The sequence below is a fragment of the Mesoplodon mirus genome (genome assembly GCF_964341445.2).
Source record: "Mesoplodon mirus genome assembly, chromosome: 5".
Taxonomy (NCBI): domain Eukaryota; kingdom Metazoa; phylum Chordata; class Mammalia; order Artiodactyla; family Ziphiidae; genus Mesoplodon; species Mesoplodon mirus.
Window position 1 is genome coordinate 75,112,530 of NC_138980.1, and position 25,580 is coordinate 75,138,109.

The 25,580-nt window shown below is 35.8% G+C and overlaps 1 protein-coding gene across 6 annotated transcripts in view; it reads left to right on the forward strand.

Annotated features, from left to right (window-relative positions):
- The window catches only part of RAPGEF6 (Rap guanine nucleotide exchange factor 6), a gene marked incomplete at its 3' end in the record, with an annotated part of 221,145 nt that overhangs the window by 56,682 nt on the left and 138,883 nt on the right, over positions 1-25,580 (forward strand). For all 6 annotated transcript variants that reach the window (XM_082623744.1, XM_082623747.1, XM_082623745.1 and 3 more), the window contains 2 exons: positions 1,338-1,407; positions 25,344-25,487. In XM_082623744.1, coding sequence (XP_082479870.1) covers positions 1,338-1,407; positions 25,344-25,487 — 214 coding nt within the window. The remainder of the gene's footprint in view (positions 1-1,337; positions 1,408-25,343; positions 25,488-25,580) is intronic.

Genomic DNA, 25,580 nt, shown 5'->3' on the forward strand with positions numbered 1-25,580 from the left:
GGCTACTGCTTAAGAAAAAACAGCAGTGACTTTTTTGTTATGTTCAAAAGTAAGTTCATTTGGATTTTGATTAGGATTTGGCTATAAACTAGTATTTGTATGTAACCTTATACTTTGTGGAGAATTGACATTTTTATAATATTGAGTTTCTTTGTAAGTGTATGTTTTATCACTTCTTTTTATTAAGCCCTATTTTCAGTCCATCAATAAAATTGTGTAGTTGTTTTTTATAAATGACTTCTGCATTTCTTTATTAAGTTTATTTTTTTTAGTTTTGCTTGTGTTATTGGAATTTTAAAATTATTTTTGTAATAATATTAATATATTTTATAATTAGCCATGGTACTTAATTTCCATTTTGTAATATTTTAGAGTGCTTTTATAATTTCTTTTATGTACACTCTGTGTATTAAGTATGTTGACCTTCTGTGTCTCTAGTATTTTTTTCATATCCCACCTTTTAAAAAGTTCAGTTTGTCTTTTAAAATGAAAACATCAATTTTTTCCTTTATGAGTGCTTTCTTTTTTGATTTGCTTAGAAATCTTTCTCTCAGACAAATAACATAAAAGTACTCAAATTTTCTTTTAGTACTACTGCAGTTTTAATTTTTTCCAAAGAGCTAGCCAGTGGCTCCAACACTGATTTTTTTTTTTTTGCGATACGCGGACCTCTCATTGCTGTGGCCTCTCCCATTGCGGAGCACAGGCTCCGGACGCGCAGGCTCAGCAGCCATGGCTCACGGGCCCAGCCCCCCCGCGGCATGTGGGATCTTCCTGGACCGGGGCAGGAACCTGTGTCCCCTGCATCGGCAGGCGGACTCTCAACCACTGTGCCACCAGGGAAGCCCTCCAACACTGTTTTTTAAAAATAAACCACTTCTATATCTCACTACATTTTTTAGTATATTCAAGTGTAAGTATTTTTAAAGTTTTTTTTCTATCTGTTATCTAATATCACTCTCAAAAATTTACTTTTTAAAAATATTCCATAATTGTGGCTTCACTCTTTAGTAAGTGTGGTTTTACCTGAATTCAACACATGTTAATAGATGTTCAAAATTTGAGATTAGGCAGATATCTTTTATAATCAGTTTTAGAGACTAGTTACAGGCAGAATTTTAAAAATAATTATCACACAACTGTGTATTAAAACCACTTATATATATCTTGGCAAGTAAAAGGAAGTTTTTGTTTTGTTTTTTAAAAAAATCTTATTAGTGTACCTGATAAGATCAGAATTTCTTGGTTAACATGTAGGTTTTTTTGGTTCATTTTTTCTATATTGATGCATTTTATTTATAACCTTTGCTAAAGAAATTATTTTTCTGTTTTTATAGTTTTGGTAAGCAGTTTGGAGGAAAAAGAGGATGTGATTGTCTTGTATTAGAGCCTTCAGAAATGATTGTGGTAAGAATTTTAAAGAATACTGAAATTGTTATTTGATATGCTTCATTTTCAACTTTAAATGTAGTAGGCTTTTAAACACTCAAGGAGGTTCCATTACTGTGACTTTTTAAATATTTTACTAAGTAGCATCAGACTATATACCAAGTTCGATACATTTTCATCCACTTTAAAGTTTTTTCTGATCCTTGAAAGGGATGCAATTATATATAAAATGTTGCAAATTTAGTAATTTCTTTTACTACTTATATCAGAAATTTTAAATAAGAGCTCTGAAAGGGGATCCTGATTTTCCTATTCAATTTAGTTAATAATCTTTGAGCATCCTTGTTCTGTACCCTGGACTTGAGGGAAAGAGGTAAAAAAAAGAGATACAGTTATATCCAAGTAAGAAATGGTTTAGATCTTAATAGTTTTACTTTAAGAGTGTATTTAAGGAATAATTCTTTACTTTTTCCTGAGAAAGCTAGGTAGTTGATGTAAATATAGAAAATAAGACTTTCTTTCCTTACCATTTGAAGAATCCAGAACACAGCACCCTTTTGCCTTGTTCTGAGATGACCTTACTAGAAAATAGTTAATACTGAATGGACTCTTTGTCCTACTAGCATCTCAGGTAAATGATCATGTCATCTGATTTGATTTAAACTTGAGAAACGAGGTTGAATTCTTAATGAAGTCTTTTAATATGAGGGCTCAAAACTAAACCACTTTTCCATTTCATGGTGTTACAGTCAGATTGACATCTTCAGGTAGATTCTGTTTTCTCTTCCCTAAACTGGGTCATCTACGTTATCGTGAGCTTAGTGTCCTAAATTTCATATAAACCACTGGATTTTAAGCTCCTAAAAGGCAAAGATTATTTCTTGTTCTGTTTGTGTCTTCTATAGTATTGCAGAGTGCTCTCTGCATAGTAAATATTCAGTGAATGTTATTTGTTTTCAAGTTTGTTCAAGGCTTAGACTATGTATTGTTTTACATTTATTTTCTTTAAGTGTTGGTATACATGGCATATCTGTTAAGGTCTCAGAACCCTTTCCTCTAAATAAATGCATTGAGAGACATGGCAAGAAAACTGCCTCAGGCAGTACTGTTTTCTCAGTTATTTGTCAGTTGATGTATTTTATATTTCTCATACTTTATGGGAAAAAATAGTGCTTTTGCCATAGTGTTCTCATATACAGTTCACCCTTAAACAACATGAATTTGAACTGCTCAGTACACTTAACATTCAGATATTTTTCAGTAGTAAATACTACAGTACTACACAGTCTGTGGTTGGTTGAATCTATGAATACAAAGGGTGGACTATAAATTATATGTGGATTAAGCTCCATCCACCTTGTACATTGTTTTTTTGTCTTGTTTTATTGTGGTAAAATACACTTAACATGAAATTTACCATTTTAGCCATTTTTAAGTGTACAGTTTAAGATATTAAATTAATTACTAAATTTATTAACAATTAAATTAATCTTCCTCTTAGATTAAAGGGAGGAGTTGTACTTTTCTTGCCCCAAACCGGGAGTTAGCCTTTTCTGTTTCTAAAGCAGTATTTAGAAACCAAGATCTGGCAGCCAGCTGTTTTCATTGCTCCAGGTGCTTCATTGCTTGTAGGGCCTTTCACTGAACAGAGCTAGAAAATATACGTGTGAGTGTATGTATACACATACATACACACATATATACACCTCTGTATTTATTTCTTTGTTTCTGTGTACCTGTGTTTAAAATCTAGAGTTTATTCTGTTTTTCTCATTTTGCTTATTTGTACCTCCTTTCACTAACAGTGAGAAACTTGGTTTCCATCATCATCAAAACATTTACTTACACCTAAGACAGTTTTAAAATTGCTTGCTCATAACAATGTAGAAAGCACTACTAGCTAGAGTATTAACATACACATATACACATATTTTAAGTGTCCAATTTATTGATATTACAAATGTATGCCACTTAAAACCTTCCTCTGTCAAAATATGAAATACTTCCATCACCTACCTTATAAAGTAAGGAAATATTCAGAGAATTATAGGGACCTGGCAAAAGGACAGAGGAACCAGATTGAAGGGACTCCCATTGGCCAAATGCTGGGACAGTTTGAGAATCCAAATAAAAATGTATAGTGATTGATGGTACCCTACTGTATAATAAAGAATTTGTTAATTTCTAATGATATGAGTGAATGAAAAGGAAGAGTTCTTCCTGATAGTTAAATGCCCAACTAGTAAGTTTAGAAGGAATGATCAAGTTAGAAAATTGTTGATGAATGCCAAAACTTGTGACTAATGTTCGTTGAGAAACAGGATACTTACGTAGTCTCATTGTATCTCCCCACAAATCATTTATGAAAGGAAAAATTACCAAATTTCTGGTGGGGAAACACGGAGGAAACCACTATAACAAAAATTATTGCTACCACCATCAATATAGGCATAAAGTGATACACTACTCCTGATGTGATGCACTGAGGAGGACAGAACATCACCTCTGAGATATATTCCTGCCAGAAATGCCTGCCTGCAGCTGATCAGTAGTAAATAGCTGACAAACCAAATGGAAGATATTCTAAAAATTGAGGTCCTATACTCTTTAAATATCCCAGTGTCAAGAAACATCACAGAAAGACTGAGGAACTGTTTCATACTAAAGGAGAAAAAAAAGAGATATAACTAAATACAATGCTTTTTATCTTGCATTAAATCTTGGAGGCAGGAGAGGGGAGTAACTATAAATGATAATGTTGGCACAGTTGGTGAAATTTGAACATGGACATTAGATAATACTGAATTTACTGATTTTGATTATTGTAGTGGGGTTATGTAAGACAAAATTCTTGTTCTTAGGAAATACATGTTGACATATTTTAGGGTCAAGAATCACTCTCTTCAATTTATACCAAAATGTTTTGGAAAAAAAAGTATGTGTATATACAAAATTTTTTAAATCACCCCAAATAATCACATCAAGTGTATATATTTATGATTGGTAATTTTAAAATTCCAAAACAGTATTTTATTGATGATCAGCATAGTTTAAAATGCTTTATGAGTTATAGGAGAAAATAATCTAAAATAATTTTAAGATTTTTGTTCCTGAAGTTTCTGAGGATTTTGTTTTTATTCCACCATATTGATGAATCTTGATTTTTTTTCACTATTATTACATCCTTTGAAATACAAAATTGTACTGAACATTTTGTAATAGCATAAATCTTTGATACTTAAGTGTATTTTTTAGGTGAAATTATTTAGAATTCATAAAGATGCTTGGTCCAAGTATACATGTTTATAAGTAATGTTTACTATTTTGATAAGTTCTATCAAATACGTTTATTATGTATGTATTTCTACAAATTTGAGTAACCGCTGGTGATTGGGAATACCTGTTTCTAAACACCTTGCTCATCACCTGATAGGTTAGTCATCTTAATCTGACACATTATAATGAAATCTCGTTTTAAGTTACCTGTGCATGTTCTCATATGCTTTATGGAGGGTTTATATTTCTTATTATTATCCGTGTCTCTTGCCCATTTTTCTACTTGGATTATTCCTTATTTGTTCATGAGAGCTTTTTATTACTAGGTAAATGAACCCTTTTGTTATAAAAGCTGTATATCATTTTTTAACTTTAGTCTGAAGTAAATTTTATGTCAGTTATAATTTTTTTAAATCTGTTGAGTTTTTTTCCTCTTACAACTTTTTGAAGTCATGCTTATTAGACCTTCCCATGACAAGATTATTGAACTTTTAAAATCTGTATTGCTTTATAGAATTTTATTAGTTCATTGTTTCAATTAAACTTTTAAATCTTTCTTCTTCTGGGTAGCTGAAGACAGTGGTAACCACTTAACTACCTGTCTCCCAATATTTCCTCTAGAAACAGTGTAGAACTACAAGAAGGGTGTAAGAAATCTATACACAAACCATGCTCACTGCATAACTTGAAGACAGAGAATACTCAAACTTGAAAATAATTGTAAATAAAAAGAGAGAAATCACCATTTCCCAGCATGTTATTTCTCACACTCCATCTCTACTCCCAACCCTTATCAAGGGTTTGTGATGAGCAAAGGCCAACCAAGCAGATCTGTAGAAAACACAGAAAATGGAAGCTAGCAAATGGACCTAGGGTTGACCTGTACTGTTGGAAAGACTAACTCCACACTAAGTTTAAAATTAAATATGTGTGGGGCTTCCCTGGTGGCGCAGTGGTTGAGAGTCCACTTGCTGATGCAGGGGACATGGGTTTGTGCCCCAGTCCGGGAAGATCCCACATGCCGCGGAGCGGCTGGGCCCATGAGCCATGGCTGCTGAGCCTGTGTGTCCGGAGCCTGTGCTCCACAACGGGAGAGGCCACAGCAGTGAGAGGCCTGCGTACTGCAAAAAAAAAAAAAAAAAAAAATTAAATATGTGTGTGTACGTATGCATATGATAGATCAGAACAGAGACTACAGTGAAGTTTTTTAATATTATGAATAATTTTCAGAGTAGTCATCTAAATGTGTAGCTTCAGGGTTAATATAAAAGGTAAAAAGGAAACAAGCTCTCTTTGGCATTTAAGAGGTGAAGAAGCAGCACGTGGGTAAGTTTTAGGTGCCTACAAGCCAAAGTGAACACAAAATCAAAGTCTTAAAACCTCTCCTTCCACTAGCAAAACAAAAAGAAAAAAGTATCTTAAAACATGTGGACTTCAAAGTATTTGGCAAAAAAGGTGCTGTTAAACTAGGAGTTTTTTTTTTTTTTTTCTTTTTGCGGTATGCGGGCCTCTCACTGCTGTGGCCTCTCCCGTTGCGGAGCACAGGCTCCGGACGCGCAGGCCCAGCGGCCATGGCTCACGGGCCCAGCCGCTCCGCGGCATATGGGATCCTCCCAGACCGGGGCACGAACCCGTATCCCCTGCATCGGCAGGCGGACTCTCAACCACTGCGCCACCAGGGAGGCCCAAACTAGGAGTTTTGTAAGAAATCGTAATACCACAAAAAGGTAAAAAGGGGAACTTGATAAATCCATATGTAGGTATTATAAAAATAAAAGAAAATGAAAATTATGAGAAAAAAATTCCTCCCCACCCCAGAAAAACCATCATGCAGATGAAGAGTGTGGCCACACTCCAGAGTTAAATATATTCAATCAACCAGTTGAGGACATTGAAAAACAAAAACAAAAAATATGTAGAATCAGTAATTTAAAAACCAGGAAAAGAAAATCCGCCCCCCCCCCAAAAAAAGGAGTAAAAAGAATATGAACTTAGTAAAGGAATGGAAAACAAAGAAAAAAAACATTTTAGTAATAAATAAATTATAAGGTCCCTGGGGGGGAATAGAGTCAAATGAAAATTTAATAAGGTGCATTGAAGAAAAGCAGGAAAAGAACCAAGTGAATGAAAATGACACAAGAATGAAGTAAAAGTGTCAGAATTACTGTGTTACATACTTGAAAGTCGCTAAGAGAACAGATCTTAAACCATCTCACTGCAAAAATGGTAACTGTGACGTGATGGAGATGTTAGCTAAAGCTATGGTGGTAATCATCTTGTAATACGTAAATGTATCAACACTGTTGTATACCTTAAGCTTATACATTGTTCTGTGCAGTCTTAAAGTTGGAAAAAGTGTCAGAGAAAATAGTGGAAATTAAAGACAGGCAATGGAGGGATAACATTCATAATTTTAGAGTCCCAAGAAAGAAAAATCAGTGAAAAAGAACTAATATTTAAAGCTATGTTCAAAGAAAATTCTCCAGAAATTGAAAAAGATTCACATCTATACATTGAAAGGGTCCACTGGATACTGGGGAAAGATAAAAAATCCTTATGCTTCCAAGCAAAAGCATTACATAACTTCTAAAGGCAAAAGAACTGCACTGGTTCAGACATTTTAAATTTCACTGAGGCAACCAAAACAAGGCAACAGTGGAGCAGCATTTAAAAAAAAAACTCCAAGAAAAAGTATGAACCAAAGTTTTTATATTCAGCCACATTCTGTTAGATATCAAGGTTGAGGAAAAACAGCTTTCAGTATGTAAGTTTTAGGGAATTAGGTACTCTTGAGCTGTTTTTTAAGGAATCTCCTGGAGGTTATTTTATCCAGTTGAGAGATAACTGGGAATACCTCAGCAAAAGAAGTGAAGACGAGCATTTAAAATACATGGATGTACTGCTAAGACTAAAACAAAGGTAGGGATGTGAGGGGAAGACTACTGGACATACGTTATATGTGGTGACAAAGTAGAAATAATACAAATAAAAAAGGAAAAGGGAGAGTGAAATAGGAAAAAATAATCTTACTGATCGTTGTCTGTTGCATAAACAAAATGGAAGAGAGTTAAAATACCAATAAAAACTGCTAAATTAGATAATATCCAGTCTAACATTTGATTTTACTATATTTAAAAGCTAACAGTTTACTAGTTATTTCATGGATGTTGGCAGAAGACATGAGACCAAAACATGTCTTGGGTCAGAGACAGAGTTCCATTACTCATGGTATAGTGAGCAGCATAATAATTAGCATATTTCTGTAGGTTCCCCTTGTTCCCTAGGTCTTGTGTAGGTTATGCTGGATGGCCCAGGTGGATGCCTCACATATAGTAGGTTTGCACTGCAGCTAAGAAACACTGAGCTTGATGAATAAATATGGTGCTTTTATAGTAAGCGGGCTTTTTCTTTTTCCAGTAGGAAACATTACTTCATCCTTCAAGATTGCTTGCTACAAACACGACTCTGAGAAATGGCCCACATAATGAGTGGTTAGGATTTTCATTCTTGGCAAACCCAGCAAAATGTGTAGAAACACAAGAGGCCCAATGAAGATTCTTTGCCAACACATAGTAAAAGGGTAATAATAAGACAGATGGACAGTAACAGGTATTGGCAAGGGTGTATAGAAATCAGTCTTCATACATTGCTGGTAGAAATGTAAAATGGTGAAACCACTTTGCAGAATAGTTTGACAACTCCTCAAACAGTTAAAAATAGAATTATCATTGACCCATCAAGTATATACCCAAGAGAATTGAAAACATTTGTTCACATAAAATCTTGAACACTAGTGTTCATAGCATTATTTATAATATCTAAAAAAGTGGAAAAAACCAAATATTCATCACCTTGATAAGTGAATAGACAAAATGTTATATGTGCACATGATGCAATATTATTCTGTGGTAAAAAGGAATCTAATATCAATACATGCTACAACATGGATGAACCTTGGAAACATTATTCTAAGTAAAAGAAGCCAGACAGCAAAAGCCATATATTGTATGATTCTGTTCATATGAAATATTCAGAACAGGTAAATCCATAGAGAGAAAAAGTAGTTGCTAATGGGTGGGTATGAGGTTCCTTTTTGGGATGTTGAAAATGTTGTGGAATAGATAATGGTAATGACTGTATAAGTTCGTGAGTATATCAAAAATCACTGAATTGTGTACTTTAAAAGGGTGAACTTTATGGTATGTGAATTATATCTCAATTTTTAAAAATTGTATGAGAAAAAGGAAAAGAATACAAGGGCAAAGGGCATTTAAATGGTTTAAGTACAGAAGTAATCACTAAAACAAAAATACAGGTCTTCCTAAGTACCACAAAATTTTTTTTAATTAAAAAACAAAGAATACATGTTTCTTAGAGAAATAAGTATAGTAAAATACACATAATTATAAAATGTTATCACAGAACTGAGACTGAAAATATTAGTCATACCAGTAAATGTGAATGTGCTTCATCCACCTATTATTAGGAAAAGATTCTCAATTTGGCTCACAAAAGGAGACCCAACAACTATATACTGTTTATAAGAGACACTTCTGTGATTCCTGAATCAAATGATTCAGTGGACAATGGTATATTAAACAAGTGAAAATAAAAAGGGGGCAGATACAGTAATCTTAATACCAAAGTAGAATTCAATCCAAAAAGCATTAACTGTACATAGAAGGGAGCATATTTTTGGATGGTAAAACTCACAATTCACAGTAAAGATACAACACATGAATTTCTATGCAGCACATTACACAGAAACCCTCTGTATAAAGCAAAAATTATAGGAGATTCAGTGAGACAGAAATATGCTACAAAATAGAATATAATTCTCTGTTCTTAGTATAAAATAGATCAGGTAGACAAAAAATGAGATAGAAGACCTAAACAGAATAAACAGTAAGGTGGATTTTATGAATATATGTTGTATTCTACAGCATTATACTACACCATCTCAGGTGTCCAATGCACATTCACAAAAATTGATCATATGTTCACCAAAAAAAAAAAAATCAGTGATTTCCATAAAGTAGATATACTGAAAACACTTTCTGATTATATGCAATGAAACTTTACTAATAACAAAAAATATATAGGCTACACCTTAAAAATTTTAAACCTATCAAACAACTTTGTCAAAGGGTAAGTAAATACATACTGAAATTACAGAATTTGCAAAATAACAATAGTGAAAATATACTACATATCAGAATTTATGGAATACATCTAAAAGTGGTCAGAAACTAAAGAGAATAAAAAGCAGACAATACGAACAAACTCACAGGAGATCCCAATATATCAGAGATAACATATACACATTTCAGTAGAAGATTGGAAACTATAAAATGAAAGAATTATTCCCAAATTCTACAACTAGAAACATCTATAACTGAAAATAAAATCTCAGATAGATTAAACAAGGTAAAACTTATCTGAATAGAGACTTAGGGAATTGAATGATAAGTGGGAAGAAAATAGAGTGGCCCCTTTGAACAACACTGGTTTGAACTCGGCAGGTCTTACACACAGGTTTTTTTGTTTGTTTTTTTAATATTTATTTACTTATTTGGCTGCACCAGGTCCCAGTTGCAGTATGTGGGACCTTTAGTTGCAGTATGTGGGATCTGTAGTTGCAGCATGCGAACTCTTAGTTGTGGCATGTGGGATCTAGTTCCCTGACCAGGGATTGAACCCAGGCCCTCTGCATTCGGAGCACGGAGTCTTAGCCACTGGACCACCAGGGAAGTCCCACATTCGGGTTTTTTAAAAATACGTACTACAGTACTACATGATCTACAGTTGATTGAATCTGCAGATGTGGAACTATGGATACAGAGGGCCAACTGTAAAGTTATACACACATTTTAAACTGCATGGAGGGTCAAGTACCCCTAACCCCCACATTGTTGAAGGGTCAACTGTAGACAGATCCAAGGAAAAATCAAATATGATGGAGGGTAGGAGACAGGGAATAGAGTGAAGAGGTCTTTTCTTACTTCTTCAAATTTTATTTTTTTTTTCTGGGCTGATTTCTTTTTTATTGAAGTATAGTTGATTTATAATTATGGCTGTATGGCAAAGTGACTCAGTTATACATATATGCATTCTTTTTCATACTCTTTTTCCATTATGGTTTATCACAAGATATTGAATATAGTTCCCTGCACTGTACAGTAGGACCTTGTTGTTTATCCATTCTATATATACCCGTTTACATCTGCTAATCCCAAACTCCCAATCCATCCCTCTCCCACCACCTCCCCCTTGGCAACCACCAGTCTGTTCTCTACGTCTGTGATTCTGTTTCTATTTCATAGATAAGTTCATTTGTGTCATATTTTAGATTCCACATATAAATGATATCATTTAGTAGTATTTGTCTTTCTCTTTCTGACTTACTTCACTTAGTATGATAATCTCTGTTTGCATCCATGTTGCTGCAAATCACATTATTTTGTTCTTTTTTATGGCCGAGTAGTATTCCATTGTATATGCATACTACATCTTCTTTATCCATTCATCTGTCAGTGGACATTTAGGTTGCTTTCATGTCTTGGCTATTGTGAATAGTGCTGCTATGAACACAGGGATGTATGTGTCTTTTTGAATTATAGTTTTGTCTGGATAGATACCCAGGAGTGGGATTGCTGGATCATATGGTAATTCTGTATTTTCTGAGGAACGTCCGTGCTGTTTTCCATAGTGGTACACCAACTTACATTCCCACCAATGTAGGCGGGTTCCTCTTTCTCCTCACCCTCTCCAGCATTTGTTATTTGTAGACTTTTTATTTTTTTTTTTGCGGTACGCGGGCCTCTCACTGCCGCGGCCTCTCCTGTTGCGGAGCACAGGCTCCGGACGCGCACGCTCAGCGGCCATGGCTCACGGGCCCAGCCGCTCCGCAGCACGTGGGATCCTCCCGGACCGGGGCACAAACCCGTGTCCCCTGCATCGGCAGGCGGGCTCTCAACCACTGCGCCACCAGGGAAGCCCTGTAGACTTTTTAATGATGACCATTCTGACTGGTGTGAGGTGGTACCTCATTGTAGTTTTGATTTGCATTTCTCTAATAATTAGCGATTTTGAGCATCTTTTCATGTGCCTGTTGGCCATCTGTATGTCTTCTTTGGAGAAATATCTCTTTAGGTCTCCTGCCCATTTTTCGATGGGTTTTTTTTGTTGTTGTTGTCGAGTTGTACGAGCTGTTTGTATATTTTGGAAATTAATCCCCTGTCAGTCACATCACTTGCATATATTTTCTCCCATTCTGTATGTTGTCTTTTAGTTTTGTTTATGGTTTCCTTTGCTGTGCAAAAGCTTGTAAGTTTGATTAGGTCCCAGTTGTTTATTTTCATTTTTATTTCTATTGCCTTGGGAGACTGAGAGTGAAAAGATCTTATCTATGTGTAATTGGAGTCACAGAAGGGCAGGAGAGAATGACCGTATTATTAGAAAAGGTAAGAGAATTTTCCAGAAGTAAAAAGATGTCAACTCACAGATTTTATAGTTGGCCAAAAAGTTCATTCAGGTTTTTCCGTATGATGTTACAAACTCAAAGCAGGATAAACACAAAGAAACTTAATGCATAAGCACATCATAGTAAAACTACTGAGAACCAAAAGTAAAGGGAAAGTCATAAAACTAGTAAGACAGAAAAAAAACATTACTTCTAAAGGAGCAACAGTAAAACACAGCGGTAATTTTACCTTCATTAGTTAAGGAATTTAAAGATTTTCACACAAAAGCTAAGAAAATTTTTCATCAGTAGACCAGTACTCAGTTTACTAAAATAATTTTTCAGGCAGGAGAGGATCTCAGATGGAAGCACAGAGATGTGGAGCAAAGGACAATGGAAAGAATAACTATATGGGTTTATCTAAATACATGTTGACTACAGGCACACTTTGTTTTATTGCACCTTACAAATGCTTTTTTTTTTTTGAACAAATCAAAGGTTTGTAGCAATTCTACATCAAGCAAGTCTGTTGGTGCCATTTTTTATTATTATATTTGTTACAGTGATCTCTGATGTTACTATTATAATTGTTTTGATGCATCATGAACCACACCCATATAAGATGGTCGGTAAATGTTGTATGTGTTTTGACTGCTCCACTGACTGGCTGCTCCCCCATCTCTCTTCCTATCCCAGGCTTCCCTATTCCTTGAGACACAACAGTATTGAAATTAGGCTAGTTAATAACTCTACAATGGCCTCTAAGTGCTCAAGTGAAAGGAAGAGTTGCACATCTCTCAATTTAAATCAAAAGCTAGAAATGATTAAGCTTAGTGAGGAAGGCATGTTGAAAGCTGAGATAGGCCGAAAACTAGGCCTCTTGTGCCAAACACTTAACCATGTTGTGATTGCAAAGGATATGTTTTTGAAGGAAATTAAAAGTGTTATGACAGTGAACACACGAATGGTAAGGAAGTGAAACAGCCTTATTGCCCAAAGGGTGAAAGTTTTAGTGGTCTGGATTAGAATATCAAACCAGCCATGACATTCCCTTAAGCCAAAACCCAATCTAGTGCAAGGTCCTAATGGTCTTCAATTCTATGAAGGCTGAAAGAAGTGAGAAAGCTGCAGAAGATAAGTTTGAAGCTAGCGGAGGTTGGTTCATGAGGTTTAAGGAAACAGCACTCTGCCTAATAGACATATAGAGAACACTATATTCATCAGTAGTAGAATACATCTGCTTTTCAAGTGCACATGGAATATTTTTAAAAGTTGACCATAGGCAGGACATAAAGCTCAAAAAAGAAAAGATTTAAAATTTTACAATTTATAGTTTTTGACCACCATGGAATTAATTTAAAAAAAAACAATTACAAAAACATAACTGGAACAAAATGCAGCTTTTGAAATTCAGGAGTATATGTTAAATCACTTGTCAAAGAAGAGTCACTATGAAAATGAGAAAATATTTTGAACTGAATGAAGATGGCATATCAAAACATGAAATTCATTTTAAGCCTTTCTTGCTGAGCAATTTAAGCCTTAATGCTGTTAGAATGAAAGGCTGACATTAGATGAGTTAAGTATCCACATCAGGAAATTAGAAAGCAAACTATACCAACAGAAATTAGAAGCCAAGCAATAATAAAGATAAATATAAAAATCAGTGGCATGTCAAGCAAACTTAAGAAGAATCAGCAAAGGCAAAAGTTTGTTCTCAGAAAAGAATAATAAAATTGATAAATCCCTGCCAAAAATAATCAAGAATGAAACAGATACTACATAACCAATGTCAGTAGTGAGAAAGGATACAGTACTCTATGGATCTAATGAACTTTAAAAAAAGTAACAAAAGAAAGGATATTATGAAAATTTTAAATAAGTTTGAGATTTTATAGAGTCAAATTCCTTGAAATACACAGCTTACCAAAACTGGCACACACCCTCACATAAACAGAAAATCTGCACAATCCAATATATAGAAAGAAAGTGAACCTGTAATTACAGACCTTCCATTTAGAAATTCAGACCCACATGGTTTCAGTGGTGAATTTTTCCAAACATTTAAAGAAGAAATACATAAAGTCTAACTGGAAACAGAAAAAAAATTGAATATGTTCCCTTAATGAGCCCAGTATTTTTTAATTGAGATACTAGTGACATATAACATTGTGTAAGAGCCCAGTTTAATTTTGAGAGCAAAACCTAACAAGGATATTACCCAAAAGCAGTATTACTGGTCATTTTTTAAATGAAAATAGATTTTAAAATCTTCAAATATTAGGAAATCAAATCCGAGTGATATATAAAGAGGATAAAATATCATGACAAAGTTGAATTTATTTCCATAGTTGCAAGATTGTTTTAGTATTTGAAAATCAGTGTGATTCATTATATATATATTTTTTTTTATATAAATTTATTTATTTACTTTTGGCTGTGTTGGGTCTTCGCTGCTGCATGCAGGCTTTCTCTAGTTGCGGCGAGCGGGGTGCTACTCTTCGTTGCAGTGCGCGGGCTTCTCACTGCGGTGGCCTGTCTCTCTGGAGCACGAGCTCTAGGCGTGCAGGCTTCAGCAGTTGTGGCACGTGGGCTCAGCAGCTGTGGCCTCCGGGCTCCAGAACACAGGCTCAGCAGCTGTGGCTCACAGGCTCAGTTGCTTCGCGGCATGTGGGATCCTCCCAGACCAAGGATCAAACCTGTATCCCCTGCATTGGCAGGCGGGGACTCAACCACTGCGCCACCAGGGAAGCCGTGATTCATTATATTAATATAATTAGAGAAAGAAGTCAAATGATCATCTCTATAGATACAAAAAAAAAAGCATTTGATAATACTCAAAACCCATTCATGAGGATTTTTAAAACTTTTAGCAAGCTAGGAAAAGAGGGAAACTTTCATAATCTTATTAAAGGTATCTGCACAAACCTTACAATAAACATTGAAAACCTTTTCCAGGCATTAGGGAATATGTCAAAGCTCACTCCAAACCCAATGTCTAAAAAGTCCTATATAGTGCATTTAGGCAAGGGGAAAAAGATAGATTAGAAATGAAAATATAAAACTGTCACAAATGACGTGATGTGCATATAGAAAATCCAAAAATAACTACATGTGAACTTTTAGAATTAATAAGAAATCATTTCAGCAATGTCACTCGGTACTTGTTCATATACAGAAATCAATTGTATTTATATTTATGAGCAACAAAATGTTAGAAAAATAGAATTTAGTAAGCAAACCATTTATAAATGTCAGAAACATCCATATACATCAGAATAAATCTAACAAAAGTTATAGGAGACCCCCTACACAGAAAACCATAAAAAAATTTTGAACTCTTCCTCAGCTCTAGATCAGTTGAAAGAATCAATATTTTTAAGATAAATTGTCTCCAAATTGATTAAAAATTAAGTGTAATCCCCATGAAAATCCCAGCGGATTTTCTTATGGAGATCAAGAAATTGACCTGTGACATAAATAAATGTCATATAGGAGAATATATTTACAATAACTACATAAAATACTTTAGCATAAACTTAACAAATTTGCAAAGACATTGTTTAAATGCTCTGCAAAAATATCAAATGCAGCTTGAACAAAAAATGAGATATACCATGTTCTCAACTAAGGAGTTATCATAAAGGTATTCATTTTCCTTAGATTATCTTGTGAATTTAATGAGGTTCCAATGAATAATACCATCAGAATGGTGGTTGTTTTGTGCCTAATACATTTGGAACAGTAAAAAAAAAAAAAAAAGCAAGAAGAGCCCGAAAAAACTTGAGAAAGATGAGCTGCTTAGTGGAGCCAAGTAAAGTTTTAAAATACTTAAAATAATTCAAAAAGGAGAAAAATGTCTCTTTAAAAAAGTGAATTTATTATATGTAAAATTGTTGATTTAATTCTGAGGAGTTTTTATTTCTGGTGACTTTAAGAACAATTTTTATTTATTTATTTATTTATTTATTTTAAAATTAATTTATTTATTTTTGCTGTGTTGGGTCTTCGTTTCTGTGCGAGGGCTTTCTCTAGTTGTGGCAAGCGGGGGCCACTCTTCATCACGGTGCGCGGGCCTCTCCCTATCGCGGCCTCTCCCGTTGCGGAGTACAGGCTCCAGGCGCGCAGGCTCAGTAGTTGTGGCTCACGGACCTAGTTGCTCCGCAGCATGTGGGATCTTCCCAGACCAGGGCTCGAACCCGAGTCCCCTGCGTTAGCAGGCAGATTCTCAACCGCTGCGCCAACAGGGAAACCCTATTTATTTATTTTTTGGCTGCGTTGGGTCTTCGTTGCAGTGCAGTGGCTTCTCTTGTTGTGGAGCACAGGCTCTAGGTGTGCGGGCTTCAGTATTTGTCGCTCATGGCTCAGTAGTTGTGGCTCTCAGGCTCTAGAGTGCAGGCTCAGTAGTTGTGGCGCATGAGCTTAGTTGCTTCGCGGCATGTGGGATCTTCCTGGACCAGGGATCGAATCCATGTTCCCTGCATTGGCAGGCAGATTCTTTTTTTTTTTTTTTTTGTGGTACGCGGGTCTCTCACTGTTGTGGCCTCTCCCATTGCGAAGCACAGGCTCTGGATGCGCAGGCTCAGCGGCCATGGCTCACGGGCCTAGCTGCTCCGCGGCATGTGGGATCTTCCCAGACCAGGGCACGAACCCGTGTCCCCTGCATCAGCAGGCGGACTCTCAACCACTGCGCCACCAGAGAAGCCCCCAGGCAGATTCTTAACCACTGCGCCACCAGGGGAGCCCTCTGGTGACTTTAAAAGACAATATTTTGTCTTCGCATTTTTAATGGGGTATCTCATGAGGACAGAAAGGGTCAGTAGTTTCATTTTTAGTAGTAATGACAGTATTTTAAAAGTTTTATGTAGACTGTGTGTGTGTGTGTGTGTGTAGACACATTACATATACTTACATGTATGTAACTTATGTAATGATAATTAATATATACTTACATATATAATCTTGTATACATAAATCATTAGGAACCGATTATGTAGTATCAGGATGTTGGTTGTAACGTTGATACTGTTAAAGCTATTATATATGTATATATAACATACATGTGTATAGATAGCCTAAGTGTATAAAGATAAATTTTTTGTTATTAAGGTACATTTAATTTAATTGGATGTAATTAAATTTAATTTACAATGATTATAATTAATATAATGTAGTTAATAATATATGTATATATTATTGTCATTAGGAATCATTTTTCCCCAATATAAAAGAAAAAGAGTTGTACAAAATAAAAGATATTAAGTAAAACTCTAGTCCAAAATTTGAATAGGATATGTCAGCATTTGTCTTAAAAATATTTCCCAAGTTGATTCACTTTATGAAAAAAATGTATTTCTTAGGGCTATTCATTGCAAAAGCTTAGAAGCAGCAACAAAAAAGTAGTTTTAGTGATTACTAGTGTTTATAAGAGCCCAGATTATGGTGAGTAAATAGTATTTCCCCACTCAAACGATATAAGCCTCCATAAAATAATAGCTTACATCACATGTGGAGCAGGAAATGTATTAGACTAGGATTTCTTGTGTCAGAAAGCAAAGAAATATCAAAAAACTATTGGGGGTCTCTCAAAAGTTCATAACTTAAAACGGTATCTTGAGTATCAAAAAGTAGTATTAAAAATTTTTATCAGGAAAGGTTACTGAAATTGATTAAAAACTTTTTTTCTGCCTTTGTTACAGAGATCTGTGCCCTTTTCTCCTTTGGTCTTTTAATATGATTTATATTAATAGATTTTTGTAATATTAAACGACCCTTACATTCCCAGTAAATGCTCAGCCTGAGTTATTATATTTTTCTGAGTTTCTAGGCTTAATTTGATAATTGAGTTTAGGATTCTTGCATTCATTATTTCTTAGTGAGATGTTAGCTCGTAATTTAATTTCTAGTACTCTTTTTGTCATCTTTGTATCTGGATTCTGTGGGCCTCAGTAGTTGAAGGCTGTTAACTAACTCTTTTTCTGCATTTGGTATAAGATTTTTTTTTTTAACCTGAGAAGATTCTTCTGTTTACATTCTTTGTGGTTTCTGACAGGTTTGGATTTACTTTTACTTTTTGGATTTACTTTTATGTGCTTTGTATATATTTTACTTTTTTTTCCTCTTGTTATTTTTACTCTCTCTATATAATATAGTAAGTTCTTTTTTTCCACTCTCAGCTCCCTCCCCCAGTACTCCCTTAGATACTGTATTTGGTCTATTCTTTTCTTGATAATTCCAGGTTACTTAAAAATAACCCAAGTTAATAAGTAGTAAAGTTGATAAAAGTTTAATGCTGGTCACTACATCCAAATGTAATTGCTCTTGACCAGTATTTTAGTTCTACTTACTTATTCCACAAATTTTGTCTTACTTTATTGTTTTATGCAGTTGTTATTTGCTCAGATTTAACCATGTATTTAGCATTTCTTTGCTTTTAGTTATTTCTTGGATTTGAGACCTTACTTATGGGACAATTTGTGTTATATCTGAGGCACACTCTTTAAATTTTTCTTTAATAAAGGGGTTTTGTTGGTAAACATTTCAACTGGGTGTATTGTCCTTTTTCTTAATTCTGCCTGAAAATAGCTTTATTTTGTATTATTCTTAAGGATTGTTTTGCTATTAATGCAATTTTAGGAGAAAAATCCTTTTTTTCTCAACAGTCCGTACATTCTGTTTTGTGGCATCTGTTGTTTTTTGAGAGGTCAGTTATTAATTTAATGTCCTTCCTTTATAGCTGATCTATCATTTCCTTCTGGCTGCGTTGAAAGTCTTCTGTTTATCTTTTCTGTGTGGATTTGTAGTTGTAGTTTTTAAGTATCCTGATTTGGATTTGTTGGAGAGCTTCGGGCTGTCTTTTTTTTTTTTTTCTTCGGTACGCGGGCCTCTCACTGTCGTGGCCTCTCCTGTTGCGGAGCACAGGCTCCGGACGCACAGGCCCAGTGGCCATGGCTCACGGGCTTAGCCGCTCCGCGGCATGAGGGATCCTCCCGGACCTGGGCACAAACCGGTGTCCCCTGCATTGGCAGGCGGACGCTCAACCAGTGCGCCACCAGGGAAGCCCTGTCTTTTTTTTTTTTAACTAAAAAAATCTCATTTTCTCTTCGGACATTGTCTTCATTTTTCTATTATCATTTTCTTGAACCTTGTTTAAATATATGTTAAATATTTTCAGCTTATTCTATATATATCTTTTTCTTAATAAATTTATTTTATTTTGGGGGGCTGTGTTGGGTCTTCGTTGCTGTGCGTGGACTTTCTCTAGTTGTGGTGAGCGGGGCTACTCTTCATTGTGGTGTGTGGGCCTCTCATTGTGGTGGCTTCTCTTATTGCGGAGCGTGGGCTCTAGGCACGTGGGCTTCAGTAGTTGTGGCTTGCGGGCTCTAGAGTGCAGTCTCAGTAGTTGGGGCGCATGGGCTTAGTTGCTCCAAGGCATGTGGAATCTTCCCAGACCAGGGCTTGAACCCATGTCCCCTGCATTGGCAGGCGGATTCTTAACCAATGCACCACCAGGAAAGTCCTATTCTCTATATTTCTTAAGATTTTTTTCTTGTTTTTCATTTCATCCTGACTTTGTGGTACATACTCTTTTATTTTTTTTAGCTCTGTTTTCCCAATTCACTAATCCTCTTTTTAGTTATATCTTAATACACCATTTAATTCCTTCATTTTTCTTTTTTACTTTCTCTCTCTTCCTCTCTCCCTGCCCCTGTTTCGTTTTGGGTAATTTCTGTTGACCTATGTTTAAGTTCATTGATTCTTAACTTGATTGTATCCGGTCTACTGATGAGCTCATCAAAGGCATTCTTCATCTTTAGTACCATGTTTTTTGTTTCTGACATTTTCTCTTTACTCTAATACTTTTCTTATGTCTGCTCCATCTGTCTAGTTATATTGTCCACCTTTTCCGCTGAACCATTACCATATTATAGTTGTTTTAAATTCTGTCTGATATTCATCTGGGTCATCTCTTAATTTTCAGGGATTGCTCTGTTGATTGCTTTGTCTCTTGGCAGTGGATTGGGTTTTTTTTTTAAATCCTTTTTATTTTTATGTGAGTCGTTATTTTGTATTTGATACTAGATACTGTATGTAGAGCAATAAAGGCAGAGGGTAGACAGTGTTTAGGCCTGGAGATGAACACACCTCTTCTGCTAGAATTGAGTTAGGTTTGGATTTTTGTTGTTGTTATTGGTACCTTCAGCGCACCATCAAATTCCTGTAGTGTTACTTTGTGCTTAGGGGTGGGACTGGTTTTTTGGAAGATTTTTCTAAGTGTTCCTGTTCCACCCTCAGTTTTAGGCCTTCTCTGTGCTCTTGTGTCTCAGACAGGATATATTTCCATGTTCTCATCCCTCTTTTGAAGGTAGATGGCTCTTGTTACTGTCTCTTTGCTAGCCTGGCAGTGCGGGGGGAGGGCACTTGGGGAGGAATTTTTTTTTTTTTTTGTCCTGGTGAATCCTTACCTGTTTGGTTGCTATTTATAATCTCTGGCTCATTTTCAAGTTTCTTTTTGTTTAAAGTTTTTTTTTTATTATAGCTTTATATTTTCTGATACTTCCAATATTGGAATATTTGCAGGTGTGATTCTGCTACCGTTTTTCTGTCCATTATTGCTCATTAGGTCTCTCGTGATTGGGTTTTGTTGTTGGGGTTTTTGGTTTTTTGTTTTGGGTTTTTTGTGGGGTTTTTTTGGTATATTTGTACATGACTTCATATGTGTTGAACTTTGGGTGTGGGAATTCCTTGAGGTTTGGGTTAAAGTTGCATTCTTGCAGAGAGGTTTTAGATTTGTTTTTGCCAGTTGCATGTATGTTTTTAGTCCTGAACTTCTTTAAATTTTTTTATGTGCTTAAGGTACTATGAATTAAAACTACAGACCTGCATGAAGGATGGCTTCTGTTTTGAATTTCCTCCACCCCCAGCAGTCCTTTTCTCAGTGCTAAGCAAGTTTTCTTCCTCTCCCTTCTGCAAGATGGGCTTAAACCTTGCAGTGAGGGTGTAGCTCTTTGGAATGAGTAAGTCTCCTTTGGATTCCCTGCCTTTGTTGGATTCTCTATTTTATTTCCTATCTCTCTCATTCCCTACAACCATGAAAGTAGAAGGTCTTGTCTCTAAAGTTGAGAAATCATCTGCTAGATTGGGGCTTTGTTGCTAGCTAGCTTCCTGGCATTTTGTTTTCACTTCTTTCTTTGCATTTGGATTCCTTATTTTTCTGCCATTTCAGTATGTGTTTGTGAGGTTTCATTTTTAAAACTCACATTTCAGTTGTAATGAGCGGGAGCTTTACTAAAGGTGCTTAATCCTTTATCCATTGTTTGGTTTTTCCTTTCATTTGGTACTTTTCCCCACATTTTTAAGGCTAGAAACTCCTTTCCTAAATTTAATTTACTACTGTTTCTATTTTGAAAAACCTTTATTGTTTAAATCTCTGCTTTGAAAGATCTAAGAATATGGATATGATACTGGAATTTTACCTAAAGTAAATAATCTAGTTCATCCTGTGGGATAGGGCAGTATGAAGGAGATGAACTTCTTAGTCACACTTGTTGTTTTTTTAAAAATATTCATTCATTCATTCATTCATTCATTCATTTATTTTTGGCTGCACTGGGTCTTAGTTGTGGCAGGTGGGATCTTCGTTGCAGCATGTGGGATCTAGTTCCCCAACCAAGGATCAAACCTGGGCCCCCTGCTTTGAGAGTGCAGAGTCTTAGCCACTGGACCACCAGGGAAGTCCCCACACTTGGTTTTTGAATTGTTACTCACACACTTATGTGAAATACTTAAGTTTTATGAGACTCTGCACCATCCGTTAACACAGAAAGAGTAGCTATGTTGTGAGCCTTAAAGGACATAAGTAATAGTTTCTGGTACTTGTCCTAGCATAGTGATTTAGAAAATACAATGGTTCTCCCATCATTTTTTAGAAAAGGAAATTGAATCTCAAGGAGGTGACACGTATTTGCTACCTATACAAAATTCTGTAGTTTTAAGTTGGAAATCAAGCCCCTGTCTCTTCTGGATTTTACTTTTCAGAAGAGTAGTATTCAGTAACTTATTCTGCCTGCCTGTATATTTCTTGAGTATCTTATACATACTTCCAAGGGCTTAAGATATTTGGGGAGAAAGAAAGAATTTAATGTAATGCCCATTTTGGCAAATGTTTTGAATAAGTGAACAAAGATGAATGTAAATACAATGCACTTCCTATACTAGGTAGCTTGTAGTGAGGTAGGCTTTTCTAATAATTATGGGCCAGTATGCTTAGTGCTATAGAAGGGGTAGAACCTACCTCTTGAGGCAGAGGTAGGGTTGTTTGAACTGGGTCATGACGTATGTGTAGGATGCTGAGATGTTAGCAAAGGAGGCATGGGCTTTTAGGCAGAAATAACGCATATGTATGTAAAGGCCTGAAGGCAGTCCTGTTTATGAGAAGTCCAGGTTGTGTGCACACGGTAAAGCAGTCAAAAGGAATGTCTCTTGTGGTTATGGAAGAGATGGCGGTTGAGATGTGTCTTAAATGATTGGTAGTGTTTCAGCATATGAAGATAACATGGATAGGATAACAGAAATTGAGGAAATAAATAGTTACTTAGCAGAATGTAAGTTATTTATGTATAGGGACCCATGAATAGTCACATTGACTTGGCTGCCACTTACTCTTTTTTTTTTTTTTTTTTGCGTTTCGCGGGCCTCTTACTGCTGTGGCCTCTCCCGTTGCGGAGCACAGGCTCCGGATGCGCAGGCCCAGCGGCCATGGCTCACGGGCCCAGCCGCTCCGCGGCATGTGGGATCTTCCTGGACCGGGGCACGAACCCGTGTCCCCTGCATCGGCAGGCGGACTCTCAACCACTGCGCCACCAGGGAAGCCCTGCCACTTACTCTTGAACTCTCAAACCTACAGAACAGCTTAGACATCACCTCTTTCTGAGAAATCATCAGGAAGTTGGGCTTATCTCATTAGAGCTTTTATGTGAGAGGATTTTTTGTGGGGAGGAGGATATGGGAGCAGTTTTTCCAGGCTTCCATGTATAAGATAAAGTGATAAAAATATTTTGGGAATGGAGCATGTATGACTTGGAATATCAAATATAATAGTTTAAAATTTATTTGGTAACCATTAGAGGTCCATTGTAGCATTTTGAACAGGAGACCTGACACAGTGATGATTTATCTGACCATGCCTGATGGAATTGGAGAGGAACATGACAGAAGCAGCAAGTTCAGGACTGAAGTGATTAAGACTTTAATAAAGAATGGTGGTAATGGGAATGAAAGAAAAGGCATTGTGAAAGGGATTTCTAAACAAAGATTTCACAGGTTCTTAGAAATGATTGAAGATAAGATATGGAAGACAAGCAGGGGAATTGGAAATGTTGGAATTTCATACTTGGGTGACTAGGAAATTTTTGATATCAGCAAGAGATATGACATTAGCAGGAAAAGTAGTTGAGGGAAAAAGCTTGAAATTACCATTTGTTATTTATTGGATGTGAGGTTAATTATAAAGTCTACTTTAGAGTATGTTAATATTCCTTTGTAAAAGTAATTTCTAAAAATTATGTTATAATCTGTCATTAGATAGGAAAGGTAGTCTTTTTTTTCTTCTAGTTTTATTGAGATATAATTTACATACAGCACTGTATCAGTTTAAGGCATAATGGTTTGACTTACATACATCATGAAGTGATAAATCACAGTAAGTTTAGTGACCAACAATCATCTCATATAGATAGAAAATTAAAGAAATAGAAAAAAATTATTTTTCTTGTCTTGAGAACGCTTAGGATTTGCCCTCTTAACAACTTTCATATATAACATATGACAGTGTTAATTATATTTATCATGTTGACATTACATCCCTAGTACTTATTTGTCTTATAACTGGAAGTTTGTACCTTCTGACTGCCTTCATCCAATTCCTGCTCCCCTCAGCCCCCACCTCTGGGAACCATAAATCTGATCTCTTTTTCTATAAGTTTCTTTGTTTTTGAAGTGTAATTGACCCAGTACACTATGCTAGTTCCTTTTACTTAAAGTAGTGGTTTGGTATTTCTGTACATTTCAAAATGATCACCACAATAAGTCCAGTTACCATCTGTGATCATACAAAGATATTGATATTACATAACTATTGACTGTATTCCTCATGCTGTATATTTCATATCCATGACTCATTTATTTTACAGCTGGAAGTTTGTACCTGTTAATCTCCCTCACCTATTTCTTTCCTCCCCCTCCCCCCCTCCCCTGGCAATGTAGTCTCGTATCAGTAGCATAGGTTTTGGAAACAGGCCTGTATGCTAGGTCACCTTTAATAAGTATCACTGTTGTGAGACTGAAAAGTCGCTGATGTTTTTGGATTTTACTTTGTTCATGTATAAACTAGAAATAGTAATACCTGATTACAGGGCTGTTGTGTAAACTAAATAGTATAATATATATCCATGCTGTCCTATTATAAGCCCTCAATAAATGTTAGTTTTCCCTTCTTCCTTAGAAGATGCCAGCCTTATTTATTCTTGACTATTTTCACACATTAAGATGGACATCAAAAAATAATGCATAAAGCATTTTTGTTTCACTGTTTAGCAATTCACTGGTCATAACCATGATTGTTTGCTAAATAAAATATGTGTATAATCAGGCAGTTTTTTTTTTTTTTTTTTTTTTTTTTTTTGCGGTATGCGGGCCTCTCACTGTTGTGGCCTCTCCCGTTGCGGAGCACAGGCTCCGGATGCGCAGGCCCAGCGGCCATGGCTCACGGGCCCAGCCGCTCCGCGGCATATGGGATCCTCCCAGACCGGGGCACGAACCCGTATCCCCTGCATCGGCAGGCGGACTCTCAACCACTGCGCCACCAGGGAGGCCCCAGGCAGTTTTTAATTAGACTAACTCAGAAGTTGTAATTACTGAATGTGTAGGTGTAGTTAACAGCCTTCATTTCTGGTAAATGACTTTACTTAGAGGATGTATGTTTATGTGAGCAAGAGGGACTATTTCCTGGAAGGAAACTGTGGTCTCCAAATCTTTATAATAACGTCACCTTTAGTCTTTTTGAAGTCATGAGCATTGTCCTATACAGACTGTTTTCTTGAGGCAGTTTCGTGCAGGTAGTAAATGAAGCCTCCTTATGCGCCTGTTAAAACTCCATAGACTGTCAGTAATATGGAAAAATTGGATGTTTAATCAGGAATGTGAACATGTGTTTCAGGTAGAGAATTCCAAAGATAATGAAGATAGTATTCTACAAAGAGAAATTCCTGCCAGACAGTCTCGACGAAGGTTTCGGAAAATTAACTGTAAAGGAGAACGCCAAACTATTACTGATGATGTGGACATTAACAGCTATCTTTCTGTGAGTATATTTAGGAACATTTCATGTGTATTTCTTAGTTCATATGCAGTATACTTAATTTACATATATATATATATTAACATCTTTATTGGA